This window comes from Argiope bruennichi, chromosome X1 (genome assembly GCF_947563725.1).
Source record: "Argiope bruennichi chromosome X1, qqArgBrue1.1, whole genome shotgun sequence".
Lineage (NCBI taxonomy): Eukaryota > Metazoa > Arthropoda > Arachnida > Araneae > Araneidae > Argiope > Argiope bruennichi.
The window spans coordinates 128259627-128276071 of record NC_079162.1 but is presented as its reverse complement, the minus strand read 5'-3'; the positions used below and the strand labels follow the sequence as shown (position 1 = coordinate 128276071).

The window sequence follows — 16445 nt, the reverse complement described above, 5'->3', positions numbered from 1 at the left end:
TAAACGAAACATAAACAAATTCGTGTCAGATGTTCTTCATACATTCTTAGAAATCGCCGGAAGACTAAAATCAAAAACGAAGCATGCAGCACTAAATTGAAAGATACTCTTTTCTTTAGGTTGTGTTCCCGTAAATTCGCTTAAGCATGTGATTACCTTCAGAATACATTTTTTAAATTTATAAAATTTTATCGAAACAAAAATATTTTAAATTACAAATGGGAATAAAACTATGAATTCCAGTAAAATTTCAAAAAAAAAAAAAAAATATTAACTTCGAATTTGTAATCAATGTTTGTCTAAATTTTAGTAAACATTTGCATTTATACCAACCGTTTTATAGAAAATTCTAATTAATACATTTTCTTAACACCATACGTAGAAATTTTACTGTGTTATAGAATAAAAGATTTCCAGGCAAAGAGCTTTGGAAATATTCCCAATTTTGTACGGAAATTCAAAATTTTTATAAAAGAACTATTTAATTTTTTAACTAAAAGAATGGCGAAAATATAAATGTGAACTAAGAAGTTAGATTTTAGTTCATATCGTAGTTAGAATGAAATAAAGATAATATGCAAAAACATTTATTTTTATATGTATATGTTTGTGCACCATTAATAAAACGTGTGATATGAAAATCTAGAGAAGGTGTTCTATGTAAGATTGCTACCTTTTAATTGACTGCGGTTTTGAATAATGTCCATTTTAAAATATCTTCCCTGTTGTTTCTAAACGAGAAATTAGTATGCATATATAAAAAATAATACTTATACTTCTGAAGCAAAATATAAAATGTTATTATTCATTTAACTCAAATTTTTATGCTCTACAACCTTTATAAGGGGAAAAAAAAAAAAAAAAAACGTTTTAAGAAATGAATGCACCGTTTTCAATTATTCTAGAAAAAAACTGAAATTCCCATTCTCATTTCACTTCACTTTGCAACCAAAGCACCAGAGATGAAAATTTGGGAAATCCAATTGGACTCTAATTGAAGTGATTAAATCAATCAAACTTTAGCTATATTTCCAATTGAATTCCCCATATTGCTAAGATATAGTTTTTGCAACTTCTCAAAGTGTGCAGCAGAACGTCTCTGACATTTGAGTTTTAATTTATGATGACATAAATAAAATTTCTGTGAAAAAAATAAAAATCTTGTTTTAAAATTTTTCCGATTGCTTAAGATATTGAACTAATTAATATAAATGCCTTTCAAAAAGCATGGCGTGATCAACAGCATGGATGGTATCATGGAAGATGCATTCTACGACGTGTGTTGCTCTAATGATGAAAATGGGGAGACATTTGACGGCTTCTGTGAAGAATAAAAATAATTTTTATATCTTAGAATATCTTTAATGAAATATATGAGGGACGAGGGGGTCTGGTGGTAAGGTCTTAGCTTAGAGGATTTCGGTTTCGAGTCCCGATTCCACCGAAGAACCGCCGCGTAAGCAGGCCCGCTGGCGTGGCGTGACGTGGAAGCCTGGTGAGGAGGTAGCAGCCCAGGCGTCGCTCTCATCATCTGATCGCGGCTCAAAATTTCGAGATCCGTTTCGCAATAGTCCTCGTGTTGCTTTAAAATGCAACTAATGAAACTTTATGTAACATTTAATGTAACTAAACTAAACTTAATGAAATATGCATGTTAATATCTTTAATGAAAACTTCTTTCCTAAATTGAAGTCTAAAAACTTGGAATTCCTTATAACACTAAAATACGGTAATTAGTTATTTGTATCATTATTTTAAAGTTATCACGAAATCTTGATCATGGTAATTAATTTAGTGATAAATATTTGATCTTTTATGGTTGCTGCTTCGTTTAATATTTTCCAGCACAACAGTTCATGTGCTGAATAGAAAGAGAAGGGAATTCTTAGAATTTTCCGATGAATATATGAATTTTCTGGCATTCAAGGACTTCTCATACTCATCTCTCTGACCGCAAACTTTTTAATACAAAATCTTTTAACAAAAATATCGAAGTCTTTTTATAGAGTTAAAAGTGGAATGATCGAGCGATGCCTTTTTATTATCCGCGAGATTTTGTGATGCAACTAAAATTTTTTAAAAGAAACAATTAATTAATGATAAATAAAAATAAATTTAAAATAGATTTCATCTTTTTTGTTATGATCATTTTTCTAATTCTATTTGTAACAAATATTATTGCAGTTTATTATTATTATTTTTTAAATCACTATAAATTTTTTGGTAACTTCAGTATTTCTTTTTTGGACTCACGATGGTTCCCATAATTAGCGTTCACGAGCCTCTGGGCATTATATTTTAAACAATTCAATTTTAATTAATAAAGAATAAAAATTCACTTGCTTCACATATTGAAATAATAAATGAACGAAATTCTTGAATTTTGGGCTTGTGGGAAGCTTTTGGGGTCAGAGGGCTACAGGTTCGAAACCCGCTTCCGCTAAAGATCCGTTGTATATGTGAAGCCGGTGTATGTTAAGTTTAGTCTCATGGCACAACCGTCCTCCAGCTGATGTGGTGTGGAAGCCTACAGTGGGAGTGCCAGCTCAGGCGTCATTCTCATCGTCTGACATGAGCACAGAATTACCATGTCTATTTCACAATAGCCCTTGGACTGCTTCAAAACGGGACATGTATATAGCTGAATTATTCTTAGGTTTGGAGGGGCCGCGGTGTTTTGGTGGTAAGGTCTCGGCTTCAGAACCGGAGGGTTTCAGGTTTCGGGATCCGATACCACCGAAGAAACGTCGTGCAAGAGAGTCTAATGCACGTTAAATCCGTTGGGGCAAAACGTCCTCCCGCTGGTGTGGTGTAGAAGTTTGGAGAGGAGGTGCGAAATCGGATGTCGTCCTCGTCATCTGACCACAGTTCATAATTACGAGGTCCGTCCCAAAATAGCCCAGTGTTACTTTCAAACGGGACGTTAATAGAACTCAACTAAACTTAGGTTTGAAATTATTAGATTGTTAAAATTTATGCTATTTATATTTAATCAGGCTTTAAGGATACTTAATTCATTTTAAAAACTTAATTTCATAGATTTTGTTAATATATTTTTCAAAGTCAATGAGTTGTTTAATTAGCAATAATATATTTTGTGCTCTTGTCATTTGTTTTGAAAGTAACCAGTAGCCTTATGCTTTATTATATGAGTAATATTATGTTATTGCTACCCCATTTGGGATTTGACTATGTTAAAGCATCTCAATGCAAGTAGGAAACATAAGCGGTATTTAACGGTAAATAATAATACTAATAACTACATTCATTTTTTGTCCAGTTTCATTTATTCATGCAGCTAATATTAATCCAGGTCTGGGAGAAATATCTTAGAATTGATTATAGCTATCTGACAAATAAAAAGATCTGGTGTACCGTGCAATTTTTTTAGATATTATTTTGTGAAGCTAATAAAAGCTTAAAAATAAAATCGATGTACAGAATAATAACAAAAATTTGATTTTTATTAGAAATGTAAAATAATGCTGACACTCTCCCTATAAGTTGAAATTGACTTTCTCATTTAAAATCTAAACAACTTTTATGAAATAATATATTTTTATTAATTAAAAAAACCATGCAATTGGTAAAAAACTCTTTTAATATATACACTCTATTAATATATTTAATATATACACTCATTAATCACACGCAGCTGTGAACTGATTATTCCGATATCAACAAGAAAATTTATTATTGCCGCATTGCGATCTTAGTTGATTTGAAAATTCAGGCTTTCTTAGATAAGTCAGCAGAAAATTCAATTCTTTAGAATTCAAAATTTGGTGTATTGGAAATTTCTCTATTAGACTGTTTATAGACGTTTTATATCAAAACGATGAATTATATCATAAAAATTGGTTGTGATGTTGATGCTTTTTGAAATATTTGTACTGTAAAGTTTATTAAAAACTTATTTTAAACAAGTTTTCAGAGCTGTAATAGTTCGTCTGTTTGGAAAATCAGTCATCCGAAGTCCCTGCCTTAATCGACGAATTCCACGTGTGCTCAGACTCTTCCGATCCTGTCTGATTACTCACGTGAGTGCGCAGAGGACTTACGGTTATTCACTGCGCAATGGCACCACGCGCTTTCTAGGGAACCCCACAATGTGCGCTTTCTCGATTGCTTTGGGTCAGTTTTAATTAGTAGAAAAGCCTTCGTTCCTTTCGCCATTTAAAGAGAAATCTCTTTCTCTGCTACTTGTCTGTCAGCTAGTTGACAAACAGTAGGACATTTTCTTGAATTTTACTGACTTTTAAATGAAGGGGTTTTGGTTAAATTAAAAATAAAAAAAATGTGACCCTCGTTTTTCTTTTTAAAATTAGCATCAGAATATTTAATGGCAAACATCTGTATTCACGTCTGTTGGGATTACGTAATGATAATCACTCGCTTGTCATTTTGTTTAATCTGATTCCATTTTCTTATTATAGGTTTCTTTTTACCAGCAAAACTTTAAATATTGAAACATTACTAGAAAGTTTTTTTTTTCAACATTTGCAACAAATTTTTTAATGTAAAAAGGTTTTAGCATTAATTTTTTTTTTTAATTTAAACAAAATTCAACTGAAATTTTAACACTGAAACGCTTACTTGGAAAATCTTAATAAACAAACGAGGTTTTGAACTTTTAAAATCTACAACAAAAGGTACTTTATTGCCGAAATACATAAATGGTATTAATTCAGCAACTTTTAAATGAATTTCTTTTAAAATCAATAGTAATCTCTGTGTTAAAAATTCGGATTTAAAAATAAAATACTTGAAGTAAACTTTTTGTACCTAGTGAAGAATATTTAGATAGTTAAAGTTTCAGTCGTGTAAGCCACCATTTTTATTATTGTCTAGAGGTTAATGTATTGCTAAGAATACCGTATTATTCGAGAACAAAAATAGTGTAATGCTATCATGTTAGCTGTCTTTTGAATCCGAATTCAACAACAACAATTTTTTTTTACAATATAATTTTTTTTTCTGCGAAGTGACTTACATCAATATAATTTTATCCCCTCCATTTATACCAGCGCGATATATAGTCCTTTCGAGTCTATTTTGAAAGGAGTTAGAAGAATTGTATGCTTAGAATACTTTTCATGCAATAAAAGTTTATTGTAAGCAACTTTTGTGTACTGCAGCAAGATAAAAAAAAATCCTCTCTTTTTAAAGAAAAAATTTGTCAATATATGATTCATGAGTAATAAAAACGCAAGGGAGTAGGATCGAAAATGCGAAAAGTATATTAGCTACTTACAAAGAATTTAGTGGAATTTTTTGTCCGCGTAATATTTTTATATACACACTTTTTATAATGTAATAATTGCGAACTATCTCCCATTAGCTATTTTTTTTAAATCAAAGTATATAACAAAATCTTCTTTTCAATTTACGTTATTTTCTGCGAAAATAAATAAGAAATATGAAATAAATACTCTCATCGGCTTGAAATATTAAAAATCCAAGCTCGGCGTTAAGGCATACAAAAAAGTATACATCAAAAATGGAAAATAAAATGTGGAAATGCCGCATCTTTAAAGTTTTTCAGTCCAGTTTCCATTTCATAATTTGTTTTACAATTTGAATTTTTTTTTCTATAATTGTTCTATTTTGTTACATTCCTTCGGCATTTCTAAATCACAATTAGAAATTTAAATCAGCTTCATAAAATTATATTCTTAATAGATTTGTTAACGCGGATAATTTCAAATAATCTCGATTCAAAACCTCGTCATCTAATACTCTATAGTGTATTTTGAAATAAAATTTAATTAAAACAAATCCTGTGAAATCATATTTAATTTCACAACATGCAAATCAAAATGGAAATAATTTACTTATTGAAATTTATTTGACAGTTCCAACTGTAGGATGCGTTTGCTTTCATGTGAATTCGGGCTATCTTATCCCTTCTGTAAATTTTAAAATTTTTATCCTATCCTTCACAAAACATTCTCACTTTATTAATGATAAAGAAGTCCTGTGGAAGAACTGGTGGAACTATAAACAAAATTACAATTTTACTCAAAACAGGGCTCCGTATTGTGTTATCAAGTGCTTCCGTATTCCTTATTTCAATCAGTATCGTGACTGGTTAACTTTAGTGAAAACTTTTTCGTAAATGAACTTCACGAATTCTGTTTAGTAAGTTCTGTTAAATACCGATTCCATTAAAGATCTGTCTTATATGCACGGTTGGTGCTTGTTAAATTTGACATTGGGAGTCAAATATTATTTCGCTAATGTGACGCGAAAGTTTGGAGAGGCAGCTACCGCCTAAGATGCTGTTCTCGTTATCTGACCTCAGTTTAAAAGTTAATGTAATCAAGCTAAAGCCGATTGAAAGTCAGATGGTGGGGAGTTTTTTTATTTATTGAAAATTTAAGTAAAGGTAATTTTTAAACAGTACCAGATGCTGTATTATGGCATCTTGAATACACTGTCCTAAAAGAAACCTAGGAAATTGCAGAATATTTTGTTTTCTACTTTTCAGATTTGCTATTAGAAAAAAGATACGAATTCCTAAAAAAATTATTAAAAAAAAAAAAAAAAAAGAAAAGAAAGAAAGAATATTAAACTTGCGTTTGTGAGGCAGTTATCAAACTTTCTGAGTGTTTAGTTCTGTATATGATTCTTGCTATTTCACACTTATAATTAATTTATGATACCTCTTGGTTTTTATTGTTTGTTTTTTAAGGTTTAATTTTTAAAGACAATATAATGACTTTTTTTTCCTTGATGAATAAAAGGTCTGGCATTTAAGATATTGCTAATAGGGAGAAAAAAACAAACAAAAAACTCTTTTTTTTTTTTTTTTTTTATTGTTACCTCCACTTGCGTTTCTTTATTTAATGTCATAAAAATTGAAGAAATATTTCGTATTTTTGGTGAACAAACAGGCCATGGAATAATTGAATATTGTTTTGATTGCGCTTCTCAAAGTTTCCCTACTGTATAAAGATTAAGAAAATTCAAAATTTCTCTGACTTATTGAGTTGTTGAAACGTAAAATGAATAAAACGTTTTCAAACTAAAAAAAAAAAAAAAATCAATTGTTTTATTTTCATTTTGAAAAAATTAGCCCTTGAAGAGGTCAAATATATATATATATATATATATATATATATATATATATATATATATGGTGATAAAATTTTATGATTTTGTAAAATTCTTGATACAGGAGATTAGTGCGACCTTTCCAGTAAATCCAAAATGTATGTATTTTTAGCTTTCGTAAAAAATATGATTTAAGAGTTTTTCAGTATTTAAAAATATCTATTATTGATGTTTTAGAGAGTTTTACTTTTGTTTTGAATCTAAATGTACCGACCGTATTTCCGAAATTATGATGCTGGCTACTTTTCTTACATTCTTTCGATAAGCAGCTTCCCCCGTGGTGCTAATATCATTTCCGTAATGATAATGCCTAATAATGTTAAAAGGAACAAGGTTATACAAAAATGAGACGATTTAATCTTTACTAACAAAACAAAATTTGTTTTGGGAGAATGAAGCTTAAACACTTCGGAGCAGCAGTAAATTTTTTTATTTAATTAATTAGTCTTGAAATATTAATTAAATAATATTGCTAATAATATTTTTAATTACTTAATTAACTGTAATTTGCTTTGCGAAAATTTTGAGTTTTCATATTAATATTTTTTCTAAGTCATGTTATTGACCTAAAAGAAGAATAACACAATGTGCAATCGGTCCCTTTACCAATGAAATAAACAGTGTCTTAGGTTACCATACTGCTTTGGCGTCAATTCTTCTTGGCGAATACATCAGAATCGTCTACTCTACATCTGATCGTCGGATCGGTAGCCCAAAAGCTCTAGCATTTTATTGATATTTATAGAATTTATTTTCAAAATGAGCGAGAGAAGACGTGTAAGAAGGTAATAAATTTCTTCATTTTCAATATTTTCTACTTATTAAGCTGCATTATATTTGAAAAATGCTCTCTTTAATTCGTACTTCTGCCTCTTGAGTGACATAGACAGTGCAGTGGGTTCATGAAGTTTTAAAATGAAATTTCTTCTGGTGTTTCTCTTATTAACAAAAGGTAAGCCGTATTATATCAGTGTATGAGAAATATCACCGAAAGTTTTTACGGAATCTTCATTTCGGGTTCTGATACTTTTCCCGATTTTGTGCCAAGAGCGATAATTTTAACTATTTGGTTTACCATGATTTTGAGAGCCAAATTCAACGTGCGTGTAAAACACTGTGATATTGCGATGAATTATTCCTTAGATCTGATTTTTTTTAAATTCATATATAATATAATTTGCAATTACATGCAAATTTTCTCTTTCGGAAATTTTAAAATTTCTGATATCAAAATGATGTGAGTTTTGCTTTACTTTTACAGTTTTTAAATTTATTTACATTTGTTTCTGATTTAGACAAATGCTAGTACAGTATATTTAGACGTGCTTTTCTTATCTTACATTTGAAAACACTTGGTAAATAATTAATCAGTTAGAATATATCCTTTCTTCCAAACAAATATGTGGAAATCAAAGTAAACAATAAATTAATTAATATTTATTTATTAGTCTTTATATTAATACTTGCTAATGCAACCTTTGACTTTAAATGTGAAGGTTTTTGTATGTAAACATTAAGTACTCACACTCGTAGGCCTTTTTAACAGTATTAAACATTTAAGTGTTTGTTCATTTCTAAATTTAAAATATATATGTATGTATTGTGCATTTAATCTGAAGAGTAACCTGATGATTGAATTCTTATGGAGCAAGTGTAATCCTATCTAGTAATAACTTTGTTTTTGATTTAAACTATTAGGATGAAGTATATAAACTAGTATGGATATATATATTCATAACTAGTACAAAATAAAAACAGTACACAATTTTTCAAATCATTAAAAATTGTGTACTGTTTTTATTTCAAGCAGTATGTTTTGGAAGACATTGATTATATGAGTTGTCATGTTAATTCAATTTCCAGTCTATTTTCCCCAGTTTTTGTAAATTTTATATGTTTGCATATATATTAATTAAATAAATGTTTGAAGTCTACATGAATTGTGTAACAGCTTTGTTGATTTTCTGATGTTGCGTGGTTTTCATTTTTCTTGAACTGATGGAATCTTTCATTTCTATTAACCAACTGTCTAAATAATGAAATGATTTTGATGTTCATTTTTATTTTTATTCAGATATGGAGCATTAAATTTAAAAAGATTATAGCGTTGTATCTTGTAAAATATGAAAAATCAATTAATTGATGAAACGAAATATAAGTACATTGAAGCTTTGTATTTTTAAAAATTATTCTCGAATTAAAATAAGAAGTTGAATTTTGATTATAAGTGGATTGGATTGTATTGAAAAACAATGGTATTTCTGGGAAATATCATCTATTGTTATTATTTCTGTGTTAACTCAAGAAATTAAATGTTATTAATTTTTCTTTTTACTTCTGTTAAAAGATTTATTTAGTATAATTACTATTGTAACTTAGATGGTATTTTTGAATAATCTGGATAGTTATTTCTTTTTAATTTTTACTTTTTGGGTAGCTTTACTTACTATCAAATCATATTACTTAAATACATCTCATAATACTTTACATGTTAATCACCATATGAACTGCATACAGTTCTCACTTACTGTATTGGTTCCATGTGCTATGGGAATCATTTGCATTTGTATTGACATTTTGGTTTCCCACTGCATAGCTAACCTGCGATTCATATGCAAAAGAAGTGATTGTAGTGTGAAAGCATCTTAAATATATTTATATTATTATTGCATTAGAATTTCAAGGGAATGGATTAAAAGTGTAGTAATGGAGTTAAATGGTTATTTTTAATTTATATTATTATAAATGTATCTGATCATAATTTCACTTGAAAAAAGTAGTAAGATTGGCAAGTAGACAAAAAGTTGAAATTATTAATAAACAAGCCTTTTAGATTTTTTTTTTTTTTTTTTACACAGAAGGAGCAAATAGTTCCTGAGCAATCATTTATCTTAGCACCCTGGAAATTTCATGGTATCCAATACTTGAATCCTTTTCAATATTTTGATAAACAAAAACTGCAGATATCATTTATCAAGAAATCTTTACTGACCATCATCAAAAATATCGTCAATTTAAACCTATTTTTACAGATGGCTCTAGAGGTTTCTATCATACTTCTTTTGCTTGTATTATTTCAAATTCCACAGTAGCTTATAGAATTGTTTCATTTTGTTCCATTTTTACAGCAGAAATAATTGCTATTCTAAAAGCTTTATCAGTTATTTCCAATTTTTCTGCAGATAACTATATAATATACACTGATTCACTGAGAACTTTGGAATCTGTATCATCTTTACATGCCTGCAGCCATCCTTTGCTTTCCAACATTTTAAACTTGTATGACAAACTTATCTGGAAGGGCTTTCAAACTATTTTACGTTGAGTCCCCCGCATATGTGGGAATTCCAGAAAATGAAAAGGCTGATATGGCAGCTAAATTGGCTACTACTTTCTTGCCAACACAGCTCTTTTTGATTATAAGAAATATATATGTCACATTTTGGATTCCAAATAGCAAACTGAATGGGATGCACAGATTCATAATAAGCTCCATACAATTAAGTCTACAATAGATTTCTGACCCACTTTTCACAGCAGAAAACTGAACCCAATTTTAACTAGGATGAGAATTAGGTACACTCGATTCACCCACCGACATTTGTTGATGGGGGACCCAACACCATTTTGCTTAATTTGTAATAGTCCTATGTCTGTCTTGCACATTCTTGTAGAATGCCCATGGTTTTCTATCCAGTGTCTTGCATATTTTCAGAAATTTCGCCCTGAATTGGGCGAGTTGCTTTCCAAAAACCCCAATTTGGCCTTCTTAGTTAAAAAAAAAAAAAAATATTGGTTTTTATAATCATATATAAACATTAACTGCGCTTTTTAGAACAGTACCATACTTTACATCACTGTTATGCTTTTTCATAACTCACAGATGTACCCTTAAATTAATATAAGTATTTTAATTTCAAGAATGTGGCACAGCTTGTTCAAAGATGGCTTTTGTGCCATAAAAAACAATCTCAACTCAACTCAATTTAGACATTTTTTTCATAGCCTGCCACATGAAGGTATTTACTACAGAATTTATTACTAAAACTAATTTACTCAACTGGACAAAGCGTTGAATATTTATGACAGTTTGTATGTGTGTAATAAATTTATGGGCTTGAACCTGCCACTGCAATGCAGTCAGGATTTTCATTTAAGGCTTTCTTCATTATATGAATTAGATAAAAAAAATATCCTAATATATGATTACTTTTTACTTATAGAAAATTATAATGAAAAGGAATATGGCCAATGAATTGTAAAATTTTAACTTTATGAAGGTTTCAGCATACTATGTATTTATTTCTTTTTCAAACAACATGGTCTAAAAAGTATCATTTTTTTAAAATTTTTTAAATTTAATTGTGTATGCAGTTTTGATTTGGTAAACTTTATATTCAATGTAAATATCTACAGTTATAAATTTGGAGCAGATTTATAAAGTAATTCTTATTGAAAACCAACATTCTGATCGTAGTCTTGTGGTAGGCAAGGAAACTTGCTTTGTAATGAAGGCCAAAGAATCAATTATAGAAAATTAAGAATGTATTTGAAATTTTATTCTTATATATTAACCATCTGGTTTTGTGTTATATAATTTGAAGCAAGATGAGAAGCATAATGAAGTAAATTCCTTCTTCAAAGAAGCCACTGAATAACTGTAGTTACCTAAGAATTAACTGTAGTTAATAAGAGTAGTTACCTTATCAGTTGGCTTTCACAAAATATTTTTAAAGAAATGGATTCTAAAAAATGTTATCATCTCTTATCAGTTGATATACAATCGTAAATACATTTCATATGGTCAGGAGATATTTAGTATATGATCACATATTTATGAAATAAGCAAGGCCAGAAGAGTGAACTAAAATAAATGTAATAATATCGCTTGGATCCTTAAAGTTTAAGAAAATACACCTTGGTTTATAATATCATTTTTTGAAAACATAAGTTAATTTAAGGAGAAAAAAATATAGGCTGAATATAAATTCTTTTTACCCTATAAGGTGCTTATGTAAATCATATTAGTTGCTGACATATGGTGTATAAGCATGGTGGTTAAATAATTAATCTATAAAACACTAATCATGCACTGTATAAAATAACCTATTTCATGACTGTGTGATATTATAATAATTGCTTCTCATTAATACAATGTATCGGATAAACCTGATGAATTAAATCAATTTTCCAATGTTTTTGTGTTATTTATCCATGCTCTGTTTCTCCTATTCTGTTTATTTTGCATATGTCTTGTCTTACATGAGCCTCTTATCAGACAAAGTAATTAAGTATTACATTTGTAGTAATTTTTCATTATTCATAGGCAATCTATGTCAGGAGCTCATTTGCTACAGCTTGAAAAAGACCAATGTCAAGCCGATGTGAGAGATGTAAATATTGCAACTCCTGAAGAATTTGTGCGTCGATTTGGAGGAAATCATGTTATTAACAAGGTATGATTTTTTGCTGATAGTGGCTTTGTTTTTTTCTGTTAGATTCTATTAAAATGCTTTAGCTGGCAGAAGAGTACTTTTTTATTATTATATTTGGGAGGTATATTTTTGATTACATGTTTGTGCTGTGTCAGGATACAATTTTTACAAAATAGGTTTCAAAATTTCCATATTAAAGTTACTTATTATTATAACAAAATAATGAAACAAATGAAGACTCATAAATTTTTCAAAATTTTAGCACCTACAAAAAATTAATGTTTAGGATTTCATTATATATATGCATCTATTCGAATTTGCAATTTTAAAATGTAAATCTAGAGATGTGATAAAGAAATTCAGAAATACTGGATTTATCATGTTATTGTTTCTACTAGGTGGCTTACTAATTATAATAATACTCTAAAAAATGAAGATTAGTTTTAATCTTATGGTGAAACTATTTCTCTGATTGGTTATTTTCTGCTAATATTAGCAATTTTTTTAGAAAGCAAAAATTTAGAATTACTTCAAAGTTTGCAGTCAAAAGAATAACAGCCAAAAAGTTTTTTGATCATGGATTTTTTTTGCAGGTTATATCTTTAAGCAATTAAAATTTCTTCATTTATGTCTGATTATTTGATAAATAAAACTATCAAAAGATTATTAAATATTAATGGCCATAAGTATCAACCTAGTATGGTCATTCATGCTAAACTTATACTTATAAAAGTACTCATCCAAAGAATTAATGCAAAATATGAACAAGTACTGAATTTTCTACGCATAAAATGCTCACAGAGGAGAATATAATATGTAATATTCCGCTGAAAGTAAAGCTAAAATATTAGAAGAAGAAAAAAAAAAAACATTAAAATAGTATATAAGCAACAACAATGGGAAAAAAAAAACAAAAAAAAAAAACAGAATTCTAAGCTAATTCTAATTTTCTGACAAAAATTGTTAGCTCTTAAAATAATTTGAGCATAGAACAACAAGCTTAAAGTTTAAGTGGTTTTCATTAAAAGATAATAGTAAATAAATTCATAAATAGTTACACTTATAACTTATTTTTTGCTGCATTGAAGTATTAATTTTACCTCTAATTCAATTAGCCTAGAACCAAAAAATTTTTTTTCATTTTTTTTTTTCACAAAATGATTTCATTTTTATCAATATCTTAAATATTTTGAAATGTTTTTTATAGCTGCTTTTTCCCTTTGAAATTTGATATAGCAGCAAATATTTTTGTTAAAGTAATAAACAGTGATTTAAATTTATACTTATAATGTAAATAATACTTAATATATTTTCATGATCATGTAAAAAAATATTTTGATAGAAATGTTTAACGAGTCACATCAAATATTCTCTAATAAATAAAAGTATATATGTAAAACATGTATGTATGCAAACATGCAGCTGCGTATATATGTAAACATACAAGAGAAGATACTTTTGAATTTTTAACTTCGATTTATTCCATCCCAGGAGGCATAATTATGTACAAGAAATGATCATAAAAGATGCATCAGTCTATATTGCGACTAAAGAGCGAAAAAGAGAGAAATTTTTCCCTCAGTGATTTTGTAATGAGATTTTTTATAGGGATTTCTTTGACACAAGTCGATTTAGGATAGGGAAATTTAAGTAACTTTAAAAGAATGTTGAAAGCATTAAGGATTTTTATCTCTGATCATGAGTGTGAGGAAATGCATAAGTAAGCATTTTTATAGAACATGTGTTTAAAGTAATTAAATAAAAAGTGGAATTGGGTCAGGAAATAAGAGAACATTGTAGCATGAATTTAATACGGACTAAATTAAGATAAAAAGTAGGAAATTAATTAGGATTTAATTTAAATTAAGCGATATCATTACATATATGTATGTGAAAGATTTCATCAGCTTCAAGGAAATATTTCACACATGAATGTCAAATAATGTGAGAAAAGAAGCAAAAGAAAGAAACAATTTTAATTCAAATCATAATGCATTGGGAGAGCACAAAGATTTTATTTATAGTTGTAATTATCTTCATAATAATTTTTTTTAAAAATTATATGTGTGCATAAACATTATTTGTTAATCTTCTTAACTGGATTCTTCATTCACAAGTCCATTAGCTGGATTAAAAACTAAATATAGAACAAGAAATCCTCTTCCTTCACACATGTAAAGAAAACAGCTTGTACTTAGTTGGGAAAAAAGCAGATTGTAGTTGCCCAACTTTTTGTTATGTTATTTCTAAACTGACTTATCTGTGGTAATTATTTGAATAATTAAAAAAATTAAAAATAATCTTTTATGGATTTATATTTTAGGAACTTTAAAAAATTTCTTTTAAGATTTATGACATGAAAAAAAAATCGTAAAAGAAGCTATAGATTTCTTCAAACTATAAATAATTCTAACTGATAAAAATAAACTGAATGAATTATTAATTCAATTAACGAGATTTTTGATTACCTGGAATTCATTTTTTAAAATATAATATTTTCCACTAGAAATATTCAAGGAACAGCATTTTATAGCCAATTTTAGAAATTAAGCTTTATAACTACAACTTTTAGAAACAAATGAGCTACCTTACTCTAAAGTAGGAAATATTCCATTTTCTGTTTTTAGTAGCTCTGCTAACTAAATATTTAGAAAATGTTTCTTAATTTTCTGGCCCAAAAAGGATGAATAATTTTGTTAAAATACAAAAAACTCATTGTGATATTTTTAAAACTTACTTTATTTTTAAGACAATACTTTAAACTCAAAAAATAATTGGGTTAAATAAATTTTACAATATACTGAATGCTTCATGGTAAAATACATGCAATATTTTCTTATATTGTACCTTGTATTAAATGTTTTAGTTCCTTACTTAATCAGAGATTAAATTTTACTACAGAATATATATATATATATATATATATATATACATACAGTGGATAAAAAAAGTATTGACAATTGCCTATAAATGGTCATATTTGCTTACAAAGTATGTTTACAAATTTTATTTTAACATAGCGATTACAGAAGGAGAAAAGACAAACAAAATTAACGAAATTTTCATTTAAATATCTTTTTAGTCAAAATCTACGAGAAAATCCAAAATTTACATGATAAAAAAAGTATTGGCAAATTTATGAAATCGACAAAATTATGAGCGAAAACAAAATCAGTATATGTTTAGTACTTTGTATGCATACCTTCTGCATCTATAACAGCTTGTAATCTATTTCTCATAGAGGAAACTAAGGTCTTTGTTGTACTGTTGGGAATTTTGTGCCACTCTTGCAAGAGTAAACGTTTGAGGTCGTCTTTTCTTGAAACTTTGTTTCTTGATTTCTAGATCCAGCAGGTGCCATAAATTTTCAATTGGATTGGTGTCAGGCGATTGAGGTGGGGTTTTTAACTGGCGAGGAGCATTGTAGAGTAGCCATTCACGGGTGAGATTCCCTGTATTCTTGGGGTGATTGTCTTGTTAAAAAACGAATGATGTTCCCAATCCAAGATTTTGGGCACTGATTTTTAAGGTATGGCGCAAAATGTCAATGTATGTACGTGCTGTCATAATACCATCAATAAAATACAGGTTGCCAACTCCATTAGCTGCCATACAGCCCCAAACTAAGACGCTGCCTCCACCATGTTTTACAGTAACAGTTAAATGTTGCTCTTCCAATTCAGTATTTGGCCTCCTCCACATATATCGTCGTCCATCACTGCCGAAAATGTTAAACTTTGATTCGTCGGAAAAAATAACTGTGTTTTAAAACTCTTCGGATAAATCAATGTGGGATTTTGAGAAATCTAACCTCTTTCTCCTATTTATTTGCGAGATGAATGGTTTCTTTCTAGCTGCCCTTCCATAATAACGTCCCTCGTGTAAAACACTCCG

The 16445-nt window shown here is 28.6% G+C and overlaps 1 protein-coding gene across 2 annotated transcripts in view; it reads left to right on the top strand.

Moving 5' to 3' along the window:
• Positions 1-16445, top strand: part of LOC129958070 (acetyl-CoA carboxylase-like) — a 112119-nt gene that overhangs the window by 34961 nt on the left and 60713 nt on the right. Inside the window, exons 1-2 of one of the 2 annotated variants that reach the window (XM_056070243.1) lie at positions 7778-7901; positions 12443-12572. In XM_056070243.1, the coding sequence (XP_055926218.1) occupies positions 7876-7901; positions 12443-12572 (156 nt within the window). In that variant the 5' untranslated portion in view covers positions 7778-7875. Of the gene's footprint in view, positions 1-7777; positions 7902-12442; positions 12573-16445 lie in introns of those variants that run through there. The other variant, XM_056070242.1, reaches the window with a different exon arrangement.